Below are 17,740 nucleotides of genomic sequence, written 5' to 3'. Positions count from 1 at the left end.
TTCTACAATGGTTCTATTTGCGTACCCGACCTTCCAGAAGTAAAAAGACTTATACTGTCTGAGTGTCATGACTCTGCAACTGCGGGTCACTTTGGCATTGCAAAAACTTTTGAATTAGTAGCTCGCAACTACCATTGGCCTGGAATGCGACAATACGTAAAGGACTATGTCATAGGATGCGAGACTTGTCACCGAAACAAAAGTAGTAGCCATAAACCTTTCGGTCTCTTACAACCTCTTCCTATACCAGACTCCCCATGGACCTCAGTATCAGTTGATTTCATTACGCAGTTACCACCATCGAAAGAATACAATGCTATTTGTGTTTTTGTTGATCGATTCTCAAAGATGGCTATATTTGTACCAACGGACACGCAAGTCGACGCAGAAAGAACAGCTACCCTATTCATCAACAACGTTTTCTGTCTTTTTGGTATTCCGGACGACGTAGTCTCAGATCGAGGAGTCACTTTCACTTCCAAGTTCACGCAGGCGATACTGAAAGGACTAAATGTAAAACAAAACTTATCTACAAGTTTTCACCCTCAGACTGATGGTCAAACCGAACGCGTCAACTCTATTCTTGAACAATACCTTCGTTGTTATATCAACTATCAACAATCTGATTGCAGCGAATATCTGCCTATAGCCCAGTTTGCTTATAATAATGCGTCACACAGCTCTACTGGAACCTCACCCTTTTTTGCTGTCTACGGCTACCATCCTCGGCTGTCTGTTACCCTACCTCGCTCAAATAGAAACAAGTCTCTCGCAGATGAGCGCATTAAAAAGTTACATCAATCGCACGAGGAAATGAAATTCAATATCTCTCTAGCACAAGAAAAACATAAGGAGTTTTATGACAAGTATGTGAAAGAAGGCCCAAAACTCAAAGTAGGAGACAAAGTCTGGCTTTCTTCGAAACACATCCGATCTGAAAGACCAACTCACAAGTTAGATTACAAGCGGCTAGGCCCTTTCCCAATCATTGAAAGTATAGGTTCAAGAGCATTTAGGCTAAAACTACCGCAAACTATGCGCATACACAATGTATTTCATATCAGCCTCCTAGAACCCTACAAGGAGGACAAGATTTCCGGTCGCCAACAAGAAGAACAACCGCCAATTATTGTAAATGATCACGAAGAATACGAAGTGGAGAGAATTATTGACTCCAGGGTTCGGAATAACAAGTTGCAGTATCTAGTACATTGGAAAGGCTACTCACCTATGGATCGTACTTGGGAGAAAGCTCAAAATCTCACCAACAGCAAGCAACTCATTGACAAGTTTCATAAAAGCCATCCTGATAGACCAACGGAGCCTCGCGGAGCTCGCCTTAAGAGAGGAGATTCTGTCATGAACCAAGCAAGCCTTGTTAACCTTAGCACGCTTGTCTCAGTGTTCCAACCTTTAGTTCCAAGCATCAAGTTACCAGCATCTAGTTACCAGCATCCATGGCGTAGTTTTAAGGTAACAATGCCAAGACAAACAATGCCACTTTCCCATGTACAAATGACTCAGTCCTCAGGTCATGAGGTAGAACGCATTGCCAAGCCTCGTCATGTTATGACTTAGCCCCTTCCTCACATATATTCCATGCTACCTCAACATTAGTATAAATAGTCTAGTTATTCTGTCGTTGAGTTACTTCTTCGTCAGTTATATTATCAACTTATAATATAATAAATATCTCTATATTCTCTAGCCAATTGATAAGCTTATCTTGCCTATAAAGTATTCTGCGGTCTGTCTTGTTCCTGACAATTCGACTGTTAAATATTTTGAAAGATTTATTTAATCATGTCAATATCCAAGTCATCAATGGTAACCATCAATCATACTTCTTCACTCCTTTTACGGGCGTACTGCAGGGCAGTGTCCTCAGTCCCCATCTTTACTCTATCTATATCAATTCCCTTCCACAATTACTTCGTAATTCTATCCCTTCCTCCTCTATTCCGTTACAAAACATAAACTGCTTGTTGTTTGCTGATGATATCGCTCTGATTTCTGATGCCGACAACATGACTAACCTTCTTGCAATAGCTGAACAACACTCTTTACAACTTGGCTACAGATGGTCACCGACTAAATGTGCCATTCTCACTCCTCCTACACCCCCACCTTCCTTTCCGACTTACCAGCTATACAACATCAACATACCTACCACTACCACCTTCAAATACCTCGGTATGCAATTCAACTATCTTGGGATGGATACACAACTATTCATCACCTACAACAAAGAAAAAACAAAAAAAAGTATGCACAGGATGCATGACATTGGTACTCGTGCCAATGGCTTCTCCTTACCTCTCAGCATACAAATATACAAACAATTCATCCGACCACAGATCGAATACGGTTTGTGTGTCACCAACATCAACGCCACCAACATCGCCGCTTGTTGTATACACAGCATTATTCACCCCTTCTTACACTAGTTATGCCTTAAAAGAGCAAGTATTAATATCATGTATAAATATATCTTTCAATCACAGTTTTATCCGCAGCTTCGATGGATGTCTTCTATCTTAGTTTAAACATGTTAAAGATCAGACCATCACCTAATCACAAATTGACATCTGCATCAATACCAATGGTAGACGAGGCCTGTGTCCTGATCATATAGCCAGTTCTTGTGTACCTTAGTCCATTCAACCGATTAGCTAGTGTATACACACTCAGTCCCAAATCAAGGATAATCAATTATCATACAAACAGTATAAATACAATACAAAATATAACCTTTAATAAAGCAGACTTCTTTTGGCCGTTTTGGTTCTAATCGACTTATTGATTTGACCATTTTATTAGTGATTATATCACACTGTTGTTGGTGTTGTTGCTGTTTTTGTTGATGATTTGACCACTCTTTACTGGAGTGGCAATTGGTGTGCCTTTTTGTGAGCCATTGCTGGCATCACTTGCAACTCTACTTCGCTTTTTGGGCTGGCGAGTTGCGCTGGTGGTTTTGGTAATGGTGGTTGTGGCACCACGTGTAGAGGCATCAATGGCCTGTTCAATCTCCTTTTCGACCACTGGAAAAGAAGGCTTTTCATGACACTTTGTGCATTGAAACACAGGGAGTGCATGTGATGTTTGGGTTGTGAATGAAGATATAATAGAAGATATAAAGAAAACAAAGAAATACAGTGAGACTGTTCAGTACTTCTTTATTACAAAATAAAATGATTATCCTCTAAATTATATCTTTTCCAGATTGTCTTTTATACTACCTGATTTATTGACTAATTATGATTACTGATTATTGATTACTTAACACCTTGACAGCGTGTGCCTGGGAATTGATTATGTAAATTCTCCTTTAATTCTCCTGGTTACCTAAAAGGTACAATTATGGTTTCCTTATTTGTAAATATCCATATTATCCCAGTTACCGTTATTTACTGTTATTATACAATGCTTATTTAATATTTATGATGTATAGTGCTATAAGTGATTATTCATTTATATGATGAAAGATTATTTATTATATTTTGTATTGAAAGTGCTCAGATCACCACAGTGCAGGTGTGGTTGTGTTGTTGGCAATATATCCAAGTGTGCCAAATTCAACGCAAAAGGTGCAGCTGATTAAATTATGGTACTTGAAGAATTGCTGCATGATCTGTTGAGCATGAGGCGAGAGGTCAGGGATAGACGCAGGGCGAGTATCTGACATTGTTGGGTGAATTAATTTTTTTTTTTTTTTTTTGTGCGTGTTTTTTTTAGGCTGCTTTTTTCTTGTTTTAGTAGGTGTTTTTGTTTGAGCTAATTAATTGATTGGTGTAGAAACTATATCTATTTTTACTGAAGATAAGAATGTTTTCCAAAAGTAGGTGTTGATATGGGAGAGTACGGGATGTAGGGTGTTGGTTTTAAACTCCAATTTTCTTATAAAAAGGGGATGTTTTTGACGCGCGACCTTACTCGGTTCTTTGTCGTACCGAGAAGAAGATTCAAACCCAATCCCAAACCCAGAAAGTCACGTGGTATCTCAATGGTTCAAGAGGATTCCAGAAAATAGGCTTTTTAGAAACTAACCAAATAAGACTTGACAAGTCACTTGACTATTAATCCTTGATTAATAATCATGACTTCTTGAACATTCTATAAGTCTTTATAATTCTATTTAGAACATTCTATTTTAACCTTTAGAAAAGTATATAACTGTCGTTTACACAATTTTAATAAAGAATAATTCACTTTTACTTAACTTTAAAATACTATTCGTTGTTCTAACGTCAAGACGAAAGTTCTGTCGTGGAAATGGAGAAAGAAGATAAAAAGCAAATAATAGAAGTGGAGTATAACGTGCCAGTCAGATACAACCCAAATAAGAGAAGGTTCAAGCCGTAAACGTCAAGCAACCAAAAGAGAAAGAAAGTTTGCTTGAACCTAATCCTGGAAGGCAGTTACAATACCATCGCTTACATCAGACTCGTCATTGATAGTACCTTACCTTATACTTACTTTATCAATACACAGACACAGACGTCACTGCCTTCTAGAACAGCTTTCCAGTAATCTCATTGGTTGAAACCTTCTCTTGAATCACGTGACCATTACTGCCGAAACTAAAGAAATTATCTAAACGACAGTTCTTAACCTCGCACGGTTGGTTAATGCTTAACATTTAAATTCTATCAATATTCGCATATTTGTGATATAATCGCTAATAGAATGGTCAAATCAATAAGTCGATTAGAACCAAAACGGCCAAAAGAAGTCTGCTTTATTAAAGGTTATATTTTGTATTGTATTTATACTGTTTGTATGATAATTGATTATCCCTGATTTGGGACTGAGTGTGTATACACTAGCTAATCGGTTGAATGGACTAAGGTACACAAGAACTGGCTATATGATCAGGACACAGGCCTCGTCTACCATTGGTATTGATGCAGATGTCAATTTGTGATTAGGTGATGGTCTGATCTTTAACATGTTTAAACTAAGATGGAAGACATCTGTGATGTTTTGATAATAGAGAGTTATATGATAAAATAATGTAGAGACAAAGGTTGATACTTTGAGACTGTTTTTTACAATTTTATTCTTGTTCTTTCTGATTATAAATTATTCTAGCATATTTATATATGAAGAGATGTCGGAGTAAGTAGTAGTAGAGTTCATGCAAATGACTGAGTCTCTATTATCATAGACTACTTTAAATTAATTAAATAATGTAAATTATGAATTTCGGTTATGAGTCTCGATCTATTAAAAGATACATTGTCTTATTCAGTACAAGAGGTTCTTTTATATCTATTTCTGATGTAAATTGATTATGATATATTTTAGTATGTAATTGAAGACTTATTTAATGTTAGATCATCACAACATCCATCGAAGCTGCGGATAAAACTGTGATCAAAAGACATATTTATACATGGCATTAATACTTGGTCTTTTAGGACATAACTAGTGTAAGAAGGGATGAGTAGGCTGTGTATACAACACTAATAATGATGAAAGATTTTTGATGTTTCTTACGTTGGAGCAGCAGTTTATGTTTACTGTTCTATGTTCGAAGGTCTTGTGGTGATCTGAGCGCTTTTCAATACAAAATATAATAAATAGTCTTTCATCATATAAATGAATAATCACTTATAGCACTATACATCATAAATATTAAATAAGCATTGTATAATAACAGTAAATAACGGTAACTGGGATAATATGGATATTTACAAATAAGGAAACCATAATTGTACCTTTTAGGTAACCAGGAGAATTAAAGGAGAATTTACATAATCAATTCCCAGGCACAAGCTGTCAAAGTGTTAAGTAATCAATAACCAGTAATCACTGTTGTGAACATATAGAACCTATATACATATTACAAGTAAATATCAGGCTTTATTATCACGTACAGATATTCATGGCTAAGTGACCAGAATACAGATACAGTAGCTGTAATAGATCTTATGCTCGCTTCATCTATTCATCCTGAAGAGATTGATTCTAATCCAATGATAAACCAAGAGACAACTTAGATCGGTGGTAACCGACTCAGTAACTCTTTTCACTCAGGCCTTATCATGATGGATAAACTATTGAGGTCAACAATGCTTGATCCGATTTGACGTGACAATGAAAATGACAAGATGCTAAAATAGTTTACTGAAATAATTTTTACATTGTCCTATCTCAGATTAAATCCTACCTGATTGGCTGAAGCAAGTATATTTCTAAGATATGTCCATTGACAGTCTGTTCCTGATCCATATAAACTAAAGTAGTTCCATTTCGATTCCTTTGGTAAGAAGATTAGTTTATCCGATCTCAAAGATATAAATACCTAAAGAATGAATAGCTAGAAAATCAGTCATATTTTTGGATAATAAACCTATACAAGTTCTAATCGACTTCTTTGTTTTTTATCTTCTCTCTTACAACATCACAACAATCACAATTAGTCAATAAATCAGGTAGTATAAAAGACAATCTGGAAAAGATATAATTTAGAGGATAATCATTTTATTTTGTAATAAAGTACTGAACAGTCTCACTGTATTTCTTTGTTTTCTTTTCTATTTTCTATTATATTTCATTTCACGACATAAACACCGCACAGTCAAATCTTCCACGCTTTTTCTTCTGCTTGCTCAAATTACTAACCACCTAAGATCTGCTATTTGTATATATATTGCCCGACTTATGGGATTGTCTTACAATAGTATTATTAGCTTGATATCTAATAAAAAATTAACATTCACCTTAACCAACCGCGCTTCCGATATTAATTGTATGTCAACACATATTTAACAGTTTATATCCGCAATTGTCCATTCCGGAAATGTACCAAACATGCATTATCCAACTCGAAGTCCATTTTTAAATACACGCTGCTCGGTTCAGCTTTCCGGACCTGTTGACATCTATTGTTACTATCTCTACCTTAACATTGACATTGACATTGAATATCATCTACATGATCCAACATGCTTTTTTGACTATAAGCATCAGCCTACATTGTGCAAACTTAAAGATGTCATTATTGATACAAACTATATCCAAGTATTATGATAATAATATTGTTTTCTATAGTCAACAAAAGAGGATTTATGTCATATTTATCCAATAGCACATCTTTATTTTAATTGCGTTTTAAAAAGTAATCCGCATCTATTTTTATACATTTAAAAAATAAAAATAGACATGGGTAAAGCCAATCGCTTTCAATGCTTCATTTTGTTTAAAAAAAAAGAGGGGGAATAAATCATTTAATATACATTCTATTTGCTGATTCTTTCTTGATAACGAACCCAACCATAATAACCTGATCCAACAAGGGCTAAGATGATACCAAGACCATTCTGGAATTTAAATTTAGTAAAAAGATCGCCTATCTTTTCCTTTTTTATCACTTACCAAAGCAGAGATAGGGTTTTGGAAGATCATGGCTGCCAATACAGTTTGAACACAAGACTACACAGGATAGCAAATTTAAGTAAAGCTTCATCCAATATGAGTCGAAACTTACCTTGGCAGTACCACTGATGGTGTTTGTCAAGGCTGAAGTGTACTTGACCTGCAAGAACATGGCAATATTAATACCAAATCCGGTAATACCAGTAATAGTCTAAAAAAGTAAAATAAATTTAAAAAAAAAACGTGTCATCTAGATCGTTGCTTACCATTAAGATCCAAAAGTTAAGAGAGTAAATCACATCAGAAGTGGAAACAATTTCGGTGATTTCGCCAGAGAACAAGAGGAGAGGAGAAAGGAAGATAATGGCAAGTGTGGTGTTGTAGTGAAGTAGTTTCCTAACAAATGGTTTAGTTTGAAGATACGGGAAAATGTTTCTGTCTTACCATTGATTATTATCAACAACAGCCAATGTCTTTTGGACATAAATACCATAAAGAGCAACAAAGGCAGAAGAACCAACACCATAGATGACACCAGCCCAAGAAAAGTTGATCTCACCATAAGAACCAATGACGAAACCCATAAAGACAATACCACAAGCTACCAGAGCTGCAAACGAAGTTTTCTTACCAAGAATGACATAGGTGAATAAAATGGTAAAGTTAATCGATAAGGATCTTGCAACCTATAGACAAAATACATCAGGACCTTGTCTCCCAAAACCACCCCTTTCCTCCTTCTCCTGATTTCTTACCTGATAAAAAGTAACTTCGACGTATTTCAAACACAAGTTGTTCAAGACTAACATACCAACATAAACAAAGGTCAAAGGAGCTACTCGCTTAGCGATTATTGTATTGAATTCATAAGGTGGAATGATACTAAATAACTTGTACCTATAGACAACTCAATAACGTGTCTATGTATCTTTAACTGACTTACCCTTTACCAAGTTGAGCCCAGACAATCAAAAGACCAAGAGCAACCACAAGTTGATACCAAGTAACAAAGAGAGCATAGGGAAAGTCAGTGGAGCCACTAAGGATGATCTTGTTCAAAAAGACAACAGAGAGAGAGATAATAAAGTAAAAACTAACAACGGCAGCAATAAGTGGCAAAGGGTGTTGCTTTTCTGCTCTTGATTGAACAGGTTGAGGCAAGAAAGGCTCTTCACTCTCATCAATGTCTTTACGACTCATTTGGATGTCATTATTAGAGGAACTCATACTTGCACTTGTAAAAGAAGAAGAAAGGGATAAAAGGAGGAAATATAAGAAAAAAAATTGGGCTTATATATATATATATATATTTATTATTTGTGTCAAACCACAGCTTGAAACTCAGAATGATAAAGGTTTTTGTTGTGGCGGTTATTTTTTTTCTGCTACGACGTACTTCTTTTTTCTTTTTCTTCAAAAATGCGTGTGTTATGTGTGGCTGAAAAACCAAGTGCTGCGAAAAAGATCGCCGAGATCTTGTCACAAAGACAATATGATACAGTAAGTATATCTTGATATGACAAACGACTTATGTTTGCATAGCGAAACACACAAGATCAGCACGTCAAAAACTATTCTTTTACATACAACTTGAACAACAGACCTACTCAGTTCACAATGACAGCGCTCAAGGGCCATTTGTTCGAAACCCGCTTTGAAGGACCCATTAACCGTGACTGGAATAGTTTTGCACTAGAAGACTTATTTCATGCACCTATCACAAAAATCGTACCTGAAAATTCTCGAAATTTGGCTGACAACATAAAGCAACAAGTCATGCGTGCTGATGTCTTGTTTATATGGACAGATTGCGATCGAGAAGGGGAGGCTATTGGTGGAGATTTGGCAGATCTGTGTCGACAGACAAAGCCAAACATCCCCGTCTGGCGAGCTCGTTTCTCAGCCATGCAAGATGCGTAACGTATTCTCGGACAAACAAACAAACAAAAAACTTTACTGATCCACATACACACATAGAGAAATCCATCATGCTGCACAAAACCATGCAGAATTAGACATGAAACAAGTAGAAGCTGTACGTGCTCGATCAGAACTCGATTTACGCATCGGTGCAGCATTTACTCGGCTACAAACGATCAATTTGCGTTCCTATTTTGTCTCGTCAGATGGAAGTAAAGTCATTAGTTATGGCAGTTGCCAGTTTCCTACTCTCGGCTTTGTCGTGGATCGATATTTACAAGTCGAGAATTTTATACCCGAACAGTTCTGGAAGATCAACATGACTTATGTTCAAGAAGGCGCACAGAACAAGCTGAAGACAACATTTAATTGGCGAAGAGAACACTTGTTTGATAGATGGGCATGTTTTATTTTGTACGAAAAATGCTTTGAGAAGAAAGTAGCCACAGTGACCAAAGTCAAATCGAAACAGACGTCAAAATGGAAACCATTGCCCTTGACGACTGTTGAGATGCAAAAAGTGGCTTGTCGTGTCTTAAATATGTCTGGTAACCATATCATGACATTAGCAGAAGGATTGTATACACAAGGTTTAATCAGTTATCCGAGAACAGAAACAGATCAATTTGATGCACAGTTTGATTTTATGACATTGATCAACATGCAGACACAAGATCCTCAATGGGGAGAATATGCACAATTGTAAAGTGAGACGATATGTAGTGTATTTGCTAACTCTGTATTTAGAATACGGGATGGTGAATTTCAACGACCTAGAAATGGAAAAAACAACGATAAAGCACACCCGCCTATTCATCCTACAGGCTACGATCAACGACTTTCAGGCGATGCCAAACGACTTTATGAATTTATTGTGCGTCGATTCCTGGCCAGTTGTTGGAAAAATGCCATTGGGCATGAAACAACGGTGGAAGTCAAGATGGATACTGAATATTTTGATACAAAGGGACTGGTCATTCTTGAAAGAAACTACTTGGAAGTCTATCCTTATGATAAATGGAGTGGGAATGAAATCCCTGAATTTCAAGAAGGCCATGAATTTGTGCCTGATACACTTGAAATGATGTCTGGTCAGACAAGTCCTCCTCGTCTATTGACCGAAACAGACTTGATTAGCATGATGGAAAAGAATGAAATTGGCACCGATGCTACGATTGCAGAACACATTCAAAAGATTCTTGATCGAGAATATGTGTATAAGGAGAATCAGTATTTTAAACCATTGACATTGGGTATTGCACTGATTAAAGGTTATGATCAAATTGGCTTTGAGTCCAGTTTAAGTAAACCCTTTTTACGGCGACAGGTAAAGCATGATGTGTACGTCAGGTTGTGCTCATATATGTTGTTAGATGGAAGCAGATTTGAAATCGATTTGTCAAGGTACTATTCAGCCAAATGAAGTACTAAGACGTAGTGTGTATCGATACAAGGAAATGTTTATGCAACTCCAAATGGATTTTACTCGGATCAGAAGTTCCATGGATGCTCATTATAGAGAAGTAGAAGACAGACTCCATCGTTCTCATCGAACAGGAGGATCAGGTCCTTTTAATACACCACAAAACACGACAAGCAATAGAGGAAGAGGAGGATCCGGAAGAGCACGGGGAAGTGGTACAAGAGGTAGAGGTACAAGAGGCAGAGGTGGACGAAAGAATGCTTCCAATGGTTTCCCAGCACAGCCTCCTAGAGACCAAGCCCCTTTATGTAGCCATGGCAAACCTAAAGTCCGACGCACTGTCCAGAAAGCAGGTCCAAATAAAGGCAGAGAATTCTATGTGTGTGGTGAATCAGATCAATGCGAGAATTCATTTGAGTTTATTGATGGGCCCACTACAATAACCACAACTAACAACTCTACATCAGTACCTCCCTGTCAATGTAATAAGCCAAGTGTAAAGCGTACTGTGACAAGTCAAACAGAAAATCATGGCCGACCTTTCTATACCTGTGCAGCAGGCAGAGATCAAGGCTGTCGTTTTTTTGAATGGGCAGATTAGATTTCTTTCTCTATATACCATGTATATATAATAACAGAGAAAAGAAAATAATAATAAAAAAAAGTGTTTATTGTTCGCATTGCTTGTTTGCCCCTTGTAACCATTTATCAAACACAAGTGAACAATCAAACATGGGTTTATCAAGTTTTTCATTGACTTTGTTATGTTGTCTACATAGCCATGCACTTAATTTCTTTCGATTGCCTACACGAACAGGTTCTTGTTCCATGTAGATTTTAAATTCTTTCTAGCAAGAGATATCAATGAAAAAAAAAAAGAAACGCCAAAAATGATGCTTACACCAAAACAAGGATAATTGTCTATTATCGTTGTTATAAATGCACGCATAGAATCCATTTGTGAAGGTGCTGGTCTATCTGGATAATATGCTGCAGTTGTATGCAATAATGTCCATGCTGCTCTACCAAGGGCTACAGCATCTGCAGGACAGTTTTCTTCTCGCCATGAACTATCTAGACACTCATGAGCCAAAAAAAAAAAGTAAAGATCGTCAAAACAACTCACCATTAGGCGAAGCTTCATGTGGAGTACTCATAGAAGAAAAAAAAAAAATACAAAATAAATTATATGGTATCAATTATTTTTATTTTAAAATTAGAAGGGTTCTTTTTCATCGTCGGCAATGATAAGTTCATTACCGTCTGAATGACCGTCAAGGATATCTTGTTCAGCCAAATAATTCGTAATATCAATCTTGGCCTTGTCAACATCAATAAACCAGATAATGATAAGAGAAAGAACAAACAAACCAAGCACAAAGGGCCAACCTTTCCAGAGATTATCTGTGTATTGAGTAATAGCACCAATGACAACAGGACCAATCCAAGAAGAACCCTTGTTGATCACACCAAACAGACCAAAGAAGAGGTTTTCTTTGCCTCGAGGCACAAGTTCGGCCAACATGGTATTTTGCCAGGCCCAAATAGGAGCAGTGAAAAGACCAGACCAGACATAAAAGACCCAGAGTTCCCATGTGGTACGAATACCAAAGTTTCTGAGACCAATACCAAAGCATCCCCAGACAGGCACAACACCTGTCAAGAGAATAATCAGCATCAAATTCGTCTTGGTACGGACACCAAATTGCTTAGAGATCCACAAGAACAGTAAACAACCCAAGATAGAAGTAACAGCAGAAGCCAAATTAAGAATAGTGATTTGCTGCGCACTAAAACCCGTGATTTGGGATTGTGTGATGGCAATCATTTGATTCATGGTCGAGACAGCATCTGCAAACATAAAGTAGGCAAAGATATACAAGAAAAGGTATCTTAATTTACGGGCTTCTCGGATAGCGATAAAGACAGACTTCCAACCAATAGTAAAGTGGTTAGAGCCTTCAGGAAGAGAAGGGCCACGTCTTCCGCGAGGCACAGCAAGGAAATAAGGAACAGCATTTATCACCCAAAAGACACCACAGACAGCAGTCGAGATAAAGTTGAACAAGGGCACATTACCCAAGACATGATCGACACCACTAGGGAAATCATAATTAGTCCAGCTAATAAAAGAGATACCAGACAAGAGAGCGGTCATGATCAAGAAACCAACGTTAGAAAAGACAGTAGAGATAGCAGAGACATGGTTTCTCCATTTCTCAGCAATGTAGGCAGCTTCGTCTCTGTCCAGATCGGGATCCGCTCTGGCTTTTCTGACAATAGGCAAGTTGTCACTCAAAGTAGGGAAAGCAGCAGCATAAAAGACCAAGGAAGTACCATAAGAAATTAAGGCAAGGATATAGACAGCCAACATGGAGTTCCATTTTGAACCATCATCGTCAAAGAAAGCAATAGGCACAATCTGAGTAACACAACCAACGATAGTCGTCAAAAGCAAAATGTATGTATTCCATCGACCATAATCAGCAAGACTACCAAAGGTAGTGAACAAGACAAATTGGATAGAGAAAGAGATGGCTTGCGTATAAAGTGTCATGGCAGAAACAGGAATGCCACTGGTACCAGCCCAAGGAACATAACAATTTCTGTCAGCATCCTGAAGATCACAGCCTCTTACATTGGGTGTCTCGGGATAAAAACCACCTCTGTAAGCTAGGTATTGAAGAATGTTGGGCAAATAACTATTGATAGTGTAGCCATTATCCTATAGAACATATGAGTACAATGAACTGATGTTTTTTCTTAAAAAAAAAAAAATACATACACCGTTGTAGTAAAGATAATAACCCCATAGTTCCCATTTACTGGCAGGAGGTTGAGAAAGAACTGCTTTTCCTTTGTCGGTGCTAGAGTCGATCTCGTCATCTGAATGATTGAAGGGCGAAGCAAATAATCCATCCAACATTTAGATTTTATTGTGAAGAAAAGAAGATACAATAGAAACAGACCAAGACAGAGATATATAAAGCTTAAATAATCATACAAAGATATTTTTATAAAATGAACTAACATCAAAATGGTTACTTGTCCTCTTCTCATGAAAAACTTAATGTCAAGTATGACAAAGAGGTAGAATAAAGAATCAACACTCATGTAAAAGGGCTTATTCATCATCATTTGCTTCTTATTATCATCACTGAGCAAGGACCATCCAACAAAGCAAACACTTATTTTTTGTTTGTCATTTCTATTTGACATTTTATTTTTCTTATTATGATAAAATAGACAGGCATAAAGCTAGAGAGATGGTGCGACACTTATGTGCAACTTCATATGAGAAATATAAATATATGCATCAAATCAGAAGAATGATAATTTAACAACTGTATATGTTCTAAACCTGTGCACAGATTCTTCTGAGTTATAAGCGTATTTGTTACACTTGTTCAGGAAAATTCGTTTTGATTTTATTTGGCTTAAACCCGGATTTATCGTTATAAATCTCATTTTGTGGTAACGTATCAAACTCCTGAATAATAATAGAAAAAGGAAGGGGAGAGAGAGAGAGAGAGAAGACGAGAAAAGTGATTGACGAAAGAAAGGATTTGTTTGAATCAAAATCTAGACAGGAGAGAAAGACTGTGCCCTCTACTCAAGTAACACAAACTCAAAACAGACAGCGGAATATTCCGCAATTTAAGCGTGATAAAACCATGAATCAAAAACCAGTATTCAAGTTGATTTGAGATGTTGTTTGTACGCAACTCGGAGTTGATATGGAATGACAAAATTTATTAGCAGAGATCAGAGTTGTTTGCTTAAAGGAAAAAAACGAGCAGTGTAACGAGAATAATGTGTTATAATTGATCTCGTTGAGTATGTTTATATATAGGTTTATTTGTCATAGCTTATGTCATTGGCTGTACGTTATTCTATACTGTTGACACTAACCAAGAGCACTGTCTCAGAAAAGTACATTTTAAAGGCCTAAATATGCAGGTAACTCTGTGAAACTCAGATGTCATACATATAGTTCTTTATTTTAAGCCAAGATTTGATCAATGGCATTGACAAGTTCTTGAGATTCCTTGACATAATCAATGGGTTTAGCATCAACACAAGAGTATTTAATACGAGTAAGATCCTATGGTTAGCATAGTTAATGGTGACATCAATATGCAAATATCAACTTACATTAAATGTTTCTTGCTTGACTCGAACCTTGAAATTATAAGTTTGGAAATGTGATTTGGTAATAACTTGGTGAGCAGCAGTTGCATTATTCTCTTTCAATTCCATCAATTCATTAGCAGTCTTCTTCAGCACAACAAGGCCAAGATCATCAAAGCCATTAAGGTAGATTTGTGAAGTAGCATCTTCTACACTCATGGTCAAGATGTATCTGTATTCAGGCTTAGGGAATGTCTTTTGACACTTTTCACAACGCCAGCCAGATTCTTCCAAGAGTGTCTTCTTTTTACATTCAGGACAACCAGGATAAGCAAAGTTCTCATTCTTGATAAAGACAACAGTACCACGGAAAGAAAAGTAATCAGGCTTATCGCCCATACCCAAGTTTTGAGATTTAGCGTCTTGTAAGGTAATCTTGACATTGGAGCCACGGTATTCAGCATTACCATTGCCTGAAGTGAAGCTTTCAATTTGAGCAGTACTGCCTCTTTCATTATACCATCTGCGCAAGTGTTGTACTTCAGTCATGTTTGGATTGATCTTGAAAGTACTGTTACTGCCTACAGATAAAGAGCGACCACTAAAGTCATTCACACGAGCACCCTTACAGACAATGATGGGATAATCAGTAGCATTGAATTCATCAGCTTGTGTATCCCATAATGTCAATCTGATACTTCTGGCAGAATCATCAACAAGCGTAAGTTCTCTTTTCTTGGACTGTTTATGTGTTAATTGATATACTGATATCCCACTCAAACTTACAGGTTTTCCGGTCATTTTAGAAACAATCTCAGAGATACCAGCATCTTCAGTCACAACACCAATGACATCTACAGCAAAAGTTAGATTTTCCTGCCTTCTTGTTGGTATCGATCTCACTTACCAGCATAACTTCCCTTTTCATATTTATCAAGATCAGCAATTTTAACAAAGTTATAGCTCACTTGAGGAATATTACCACTTTCAGGACACTGTACAGACAAAAGTGTAAGGCAAGCAAACAAACAAATATAAAAAAAAAAAGTCAACTTACAGCTTCAATTTCAGTGCCATGTTCAAAGCTCAATTCATATTCATTGTCCAATGTAGAGAATTGCTTTCTAGCCATAGAGACACGGGCTTTGGAAATATAGTAAAGCTTGCCTTCTTCAAGAGCATTATACAAGCGATCGACTTGATCATTGAATGCAGTAGCCTTGATTTCGCCTGATTGATCAAGAAGGTTTACACTAAAGAGTTGACCATCACCACGGGCATTGTGCCATTTCTTGATAGGGGATTTTTGACTGACACGGGCCTTGATATGCCATCTAGAGACGAGTTAGAAGAATCAGATTGAATCACTCGCTTACCTTGTCTGATAGGGATTCAAGTTTCTGATGGGAGTAAGGTTAGCTTCAAGTTGCATGTTGGTAGTATATCCTGAGTTTTGATTGCTTGAATAAGACGAAGACTCTGTTCTTGTAGGAGTCATGGTAGTAGCAGTAGTAGTGGTACTGGAAGCAGTAGCAGTAGTAGTGGTACTGGAAGCAGTAGCAGTAGCAGCAGCAGCAGCTTGGTTATCAAGACTCACAGGGGAACCAATCTTGCTTTCAACGTCACTTTGGATCACATCAAAGTTCAACAAGACTAAGATTCTATCATGGAATCAACTGTGTGAGTTTTTGATCTATGCGCAGTATTATTATTATTATTGTTTTTTACCTTCTGTTTTGGAGAGGATTACAAACACCTTCCGTGAGTCTAAGGATAGTGTATCTTTTCAAGGTACCATCATTGACTGCATTATCAAATGATTGACTCAACATGCCTATGAAAATTTAGTTTTATATGACAAACAAGGCAAGGCTTACCTTGCATGTGGTGAACACCGTCAGAAATAATAACTCTATCAAGTCATGTTAGTCTAATGAAGACTACGCAGCATGCAATTTACCTGTGACGAATTCCACCATTGATTTGGACTGACTTGAGGTTCAAGAGTTGAAGAACACAGTTATTGACAAGAGGATTGGTCTTTTCGTCATTATAGATTGCCTTGATAGCACCTGTAGTTAACTTAGCCATAATGGTAAAGAGATAAAAAAAATCAATCAAGGAACGCGATTATTATTTTTTTCGCGCCAGTGACCGCGCATTAAACGCGTTCAACAAAGTTGCTTGGCTGACTCTTAAAAACTGCGCAACTATACTGATTGACTGCGAACTTACTTTGTGGAAAGAGATCACTTATAGGTTTTGAAAATGATACTGTTCAGCGTTTCAATAAGCCTAAAGTATACTGGCTTTATTCTACACAGATAAATTTGTTTATTTCATTCATATCTATTTGATATATTGGAGTTTTCTTTGTGTTCACTATATCCAAAGCTGATCTTTGAGGTCTTGGAAGTCCAGAGGGTCTCTTTTGCAACAATTTCAGTGCAAAATGAACTTTAATGTGTGTCATTGAGCTTATACAGTCCTTTCTGAGATCTTTGTCCCTTACTCTTTAGTAGACCCACTGATTTTTCTTTCGTTGCCAAATTCATATGTATCCTCTGTGAAACTCTCACTAATACACTTACTCGTACTATGTTTTATTTTATGCGTATTCAGTAGTATCAAACCTTCACATATACTCATTATGGATGTCATTGGAGATTTAAAATGATAGAAAAAAATAGTTCTTTCACTTCATAACCTAACTCATAACTTGACATCCCTCTCTAAAGGGCGGTGCAACAACGACAATACACCCAAAACTCGGTTGCAAGTAGCGGCTATAACTATTGTGTCTGCTGATCAGTCGTCATCTCTGGCTTCTACTTCTTCATCTGAACGCACTTCTGGCTCTTCACAGTTGAAATATGCTAGTAC

The 17,740-nt window shown here is 37.0% G+C and overlaps 6 protein-coding genes across 6 annotated transcripts; 1 reads left to right on the top strand and 5 right to left on the bottom strand.

Annotated features, from left to right (window-relative positions):
* Positions 1-2,823: 2,823 nt before the first annotated feature.
* B0P05DRAFT_592653 (uncharacterized protein) lies at positions 2,824-3,688 on the bottom strand (the record flags this gene model as incomplete). The annotated part of the gene is made up of 2 exons (XM_051583015.1): positions 2,824-3,069; positions 3,584-3,688. The coding sequence occupies 2 exons, from the start codon at positions 3,686-3,688 to the stop codon at positions 2,824-2,826; spliced, it is 351 nt and encodes a 116-aa protein (XP_051429198.1).
* Positions 3,689-7,073: 3,385 nt separating this feature from the next.
* B0P05DRAFT_566056 (triose-phosphate transporter family-domain-containing protein) lies at positions 7,074-8,649 on the bottom strand. Its single transcript, XM_051581010.1, has 7 exons — positions 8,327-8,649; positions 8,139-8,280; positions 7,828-8,069; positions 7,650-7,779; positions 7,496-7,594; positions 7,384-7,440; positions 7,074-7,328 (listed from the first exon to the last, which is right to left on the bottom strand). The coding sequence occupies exons 1-7, from the start codon at positions 8,608-8,610 to the stop codon at positions 7,248-7,250; spliced, it is 1,035 nt and encodes a 344-aa protein (XP_051429197.1). The 5' UTR covers positions 8,611-8,649; the 3' UTR covers positions 7,074-7,247.
* Positions 8,650-9,159: 510 nt separating this feature from the next.
* B0P05DRAFT_582343 (DNA topoisomerase) lies at positions 9,160-10,879 on the top strand (the record flags this gene model as incomplete). Its single annotated transcript, XM_051582172.1, has 4 exons — positions 9,160-9,299; positions 9,361-10,005; positions 10,051-10,630; positions 10,838-10,879. The coding sequence occupies 4 exons, from the start codon at positions 9,160-9,162 to the stop codon at positions 10,877-10,879; spliced, it is 1,407 nt and encodes a 468-aa protein (XP_051429196.1).
* A 515-nt stretch (positions 10,880-11,394) lies between these two features.
* Positions 11,395-11,883, bottom strand: B0P05DRAFT_592650 (ERV/ALR sulfhydryl oxidase domain-containing protein; the record flags this gene model as incomplete). The annotated part of the gene is made up of 3 exons (XM_051583014.1): positions 11,395-11,574; positions 11,628-11,800; positions 11,853-11,883. The coding sequence occupies 3 exons, from the start codon at positions 11,881-11,883 to the stop codon at positions 11,395-11,397; spliced, it is 384 nt and encodes a 127-aa protein (XP_051429195.1).
* Positions 11,884-11,911: 28 nt separating this feature from the next.
* On the bottom strand, positions 11,912-13,740 carry B0P05DRAFT_566040 (autophagy-related protein 22-like protein). The gene is made up of 2 exons (XM_051581009.1): positions 13,512-13,740; positions 11,912-13,451 (listed from the first exon to the last, which is right to left on the bottom strand). The coding sequence occupies exons 1-2, from the start codon at positions 13,650-13,652 to the stop codon at positions 11,943-11,945; spliced, it is 1,650 nt and encodes a 549-aa protein (XP_051429194.1). The 5' UTR covers positions 13,653-13,740; the 3' UTR covers positions 11,912-11,942.
* A 690-nt stretch (positions 13,741-14,430) lies between these two features.
* Positions 14,431-17,045, bottom strand: B0P05DRAFT_642312 (uncharacterized protein). Its single transcript, XM_051583803.1, has 9 exons — positions 16,818-17,045; positions 16,735-16,769; positions 16,586-16,691; positions 16,234-16,518; positions 15,915-16,191; positions 15,765-15,852; positions 15,644-15,711; positions 14,882-15,598; positions 14,431-14,831 (listed from the first exon to the last, which is right to left on the bottom strand). The coding sequence occupies exons 1-9, from the start codon at positions 16,946-16,948 to the stop codon at positions 14,730-14,732; spliced, it is 1,809 nt and encodes a 602-aa protein (XP_051429193.1). The 5' UTR covers positions 16,949-17,045; the 3' UTR covers positions 14,431-14,729.
* Positions 17,046-17,740: the final 695 nt, after the last annotated feature.

The sequence above is a fragment of the Gilbertella persicaria genome, assembly GCF_025201335.1.
Source record: "Gilbertella persicaria strain CBS 190.32 chromosome Unknown B0P05scaffold_84, whole genome shotgun sequence".
Taxonomy (NCBI): Eukaryota; Fungi; Mucoromycota; class Mucoromycetes; order Mucorales; family Choanephoraceae; genus Gilbertella; species Gilbertella persicaria.
The sequence above is the reverse complement of the archived record's forward strand: the minus strand, read 5'-3'. Positions and strand labels throughout refer to the sequence as shown.

Bases quoted from the DNA above. Each gene is read 5' to 3' on its own strand.
- B0P05DRAFT_566056 (XM_051581010.1), bottom strand. From the start codon at position 8,610: ATGAGTTCCTCTAATAATGACATCCAAATGAGTCGTAAAGACATTGAT. The intron at 7,595-7,649 runs GTAAGCAACGAT...TTACTTTTTTAG, and splicing joins TTAACTTTTGGATCTTAATG to ACTATTACTGGTATTACCGG. The intron at 7,441-7,495 runs GTAAGTTTCGAC...TATCCTGTGTAG, and splicing joins CCATCAGTGGTACTGCCAAG to TCTTGTGTTCAAACTGTATT.
- B0P05DRAFT_566040 (XM_051581009.1), bottom strand. From the start codon at position 13,652: ATGTTGGATGGATTATTTGCTTCGCCCTTCAATCATTCAGATGACGAG. The intron at 13,452-13,511 runs GTATGTATTTTT...TATGTTCTATAG, and splicing joins ATTATCTTTACTACAACGGT to GATAATGGCTACACTATCAA.
- B0P05DRAFT_642312 (XM_051583803.1), bottom strand. From the start codon at position 16,948: ATGGCTAAGTTAACTACAGGTGCTATCAAGGCAATCTATAATGACGAA. The intron at 16,192-16,233 runs GTAAGCGAGTGA...ACTCGTCTCTAG, and splicing joins TTGAATCCCTATCAGACAAG to ATGGCATATCAAGGCCCGTG. The intron at 15,599-15,643 runs GTAAGTTTGAGT...ACACATAAACAG, and splicing joins CTAAAATGACCGGAAAACCT to TCCAAGAAAAGAGAACTTAC.